Source organism: Herpailurus yagouaroundi, unplaced genomic scaffold (genome assembly GCF_014898765.1).
Source record: "Herpailurus yagouaroundi ecotype Mexico unplaced genomic scaffold, PumYag 220, whole genome shotgun sequence".
NCBI lineage: Eukaryota > Metazoa > Chordata > Mammalia > Carnivora > Felidae > Herpailurus > Herpailurus yagouaroundi.
The window spans coordinates 5,366,371-5,368,219 of record NW_024412451.1 but is presented as its reverse complement, the minus strand read 5'-3'; the positions used below and the strand labels follow the sequence as shown (position 1 = coordinate 5,368,219).

The following is a 1,849-nucleotide window of genomic DNA, read 5'->3' as shown; positions in this document are numbered from 1 at the left end:
AAGAAAAGAAAAGAAAAGAAAAGAAAAGAAAAGAAAAGAAAAGAAAAAAAGAAAAGAGTAGAGGGGCGCCTGGGCGGCTCAGGTGGTTAAGCGTCCGACTTTGGCTCAGGTCACGGTCTCGCAATTTGTGGGTTCGAGCCCCGCGTCCGACTCTGTGCTGTCAGCGCAGAGCCAGCTTTGGATCCTCTGTCTCCCTCCCTCTCTCTCTCTCTCCGCCCCTACCTTGCTCGTGTGCACTCCCTCTCTCTCAAAAACAAATAAACATTAAAACAAAAAAAGAGTAGGAAAAAAATCATACTGCAACCACTAAACTGATTTTACAGTCCAGAAATGGGTTACTAATGACAATCTGAGGTGCTACACTGTGATGCAGACCATATGCCCATTACACAGATGAGGAAATCGAGGTGCGGAGAGGGGAGGCCACTTGCTGGTGATCGTGTGCAGCTGGGATGCTGTGTGGCTGGGCTCCAAAGTCCTTGCTCTAACCTCTACTGCAGACCGCCCGCCCCGTCTGCTGGCCCCCAGAACCCTCTCACCTGCAAGAGGTGGCCTTGGGCCTGGGCGCGGGCCCCCCACGCCCGCAGCCGCCTCGCGCTAAGCTCCACCTCCACCTTGGCGGTCTTGAGCTCCACTCCGTGCCTCTCCAGCGCCGAGGCGAGGACAGGCTCCCGGCGCTCCAGTGCAGATGCCAGGGCCCACAGCAGGGACGCCCGGGCTCCTGGTGGCTGGCTCACCCAGCTGGGGGAGGGCAGTGCACGTTACGGGGCGGCTTCCTGCTCCTGGTTCTTTCCAGGTGCCCCAGCTCTGTCCACAGCCCCTACTGCGGGGCTCCAGACCCCACGGCCCATCTGCATGGGGAGGGGCGTGACCCATATCCTGTCAGCTTTGGGAGCTCAGCCCTCAGGACCCAGACCCCAGATCCCATCAGCCCTTGGGGGAGGGGGGGGGGTCTCAGGCTACCCTCTGAAATGCCCCACGACCTCTGGGTTTTCCCACGGGGTTCCCCTTACCCAGGGGCAGCCTGGTGAGCGGCCTCCACGGCACCTCGGATATCCTTGGCTCCGCCCTCAGCCACGTAGGCATGGAGATTGCCTTTCGAATCCTGGATGCATCTGGAGCTCCGGGCCCCAGGAGCTTGGAAACGGCCCCCGATGAAGAGCCCATAGGGGGCCGCTGGGCTGGAGCAGGGTGAGGCGTGGGGGTGGGTCCTGGGGCCAGGTCTACTCGGACCCCAGGCTCCACCTACTGAGCCTCTGGGAGGGCACTCCTTCATTTAGCAGAACTGAGACTCCCTTCAGGCAGGGGTGAGGGGGGTGGGTGTGAAGCCACAGAGAATGCAATTCTGGGCAGGACTCGGGGACCCCCCTCAAGTTGGCTCTAATGAACCCCTCCTCCAGTCCCTGGGCAGCCTGCTACAACTTCCCTTCTCCCCGCCTGCCGTACCCCCAGAGATTCTGGGAGTTGCAGCTCACCTGGGTCCTATTTCAGGCCCAGATGGTAGGGTCAGGGGGACAGCAAGGCCAAAGGTGTCATAGTTCAGATTCTCAGAAAGGGAAGGCAGCCGGGCAGGGGTCCCGGAGGGCCGCAGATACTCATACAGACCCTGTGAGAGGGGCAGAGTGTCAAAAGGACGCAAGGTGGGCACTGGGTGGTTGAAGGGGGTGCTGATGGGGGGCAGGAGGAGGGAACTCACGTCCGGGCCCCCGTGCCAGGAAGACCCACTCTCCTTGCAGCCACCTGTGGGCACTTCGGGGTGTCTAAGGCCGTGGGCGTTGATCCAGACTGTGCCCACCCGGAGCCTGTCCGGGGAGAGGAGGACATCCGCAAGAACAGAAGGTTGCAGGGG

General features: G+C 61.0%; 1 protein-coding gene across 2 annotated transcripts in view; it reads right to left on the bottom strand.

The window, feature by feature from the left end:
• ALDH16A1 (aldehyde dehydrogenase 16 family member A1) overlaps positions 1 to 1,849 on the bottom strand; it is a 16,123-nt gene that overhangs the window by 4,311 nt on the left and 9,963 nt on the right. For both annotated transcript variants that reach the window (XM_040457739.1, XM_040457740.1), the window contains exons 11-14: positions 1,697 to 1,802; positions 1,476 to 1,606; positions 1,014 to 1,181; positions 540 to 741 (exon numbers count right to left, since the gene is read on the bottom strand). In XM_040457739.1, the coding sequence (XP_040313673.1) occupies positions 540 to 741; positions 1,014 to 1,181; positions 1,476 to 1,606; positions 1,697 to 1,802 (607 nt within the window). The remainder of the gene's footprint in view (positions 1 to 539; positions 742 to 1,013; positions 1,182 to 1,475; positions 1,607 to 1,696; positions 1,803 to 1,849) is intronic.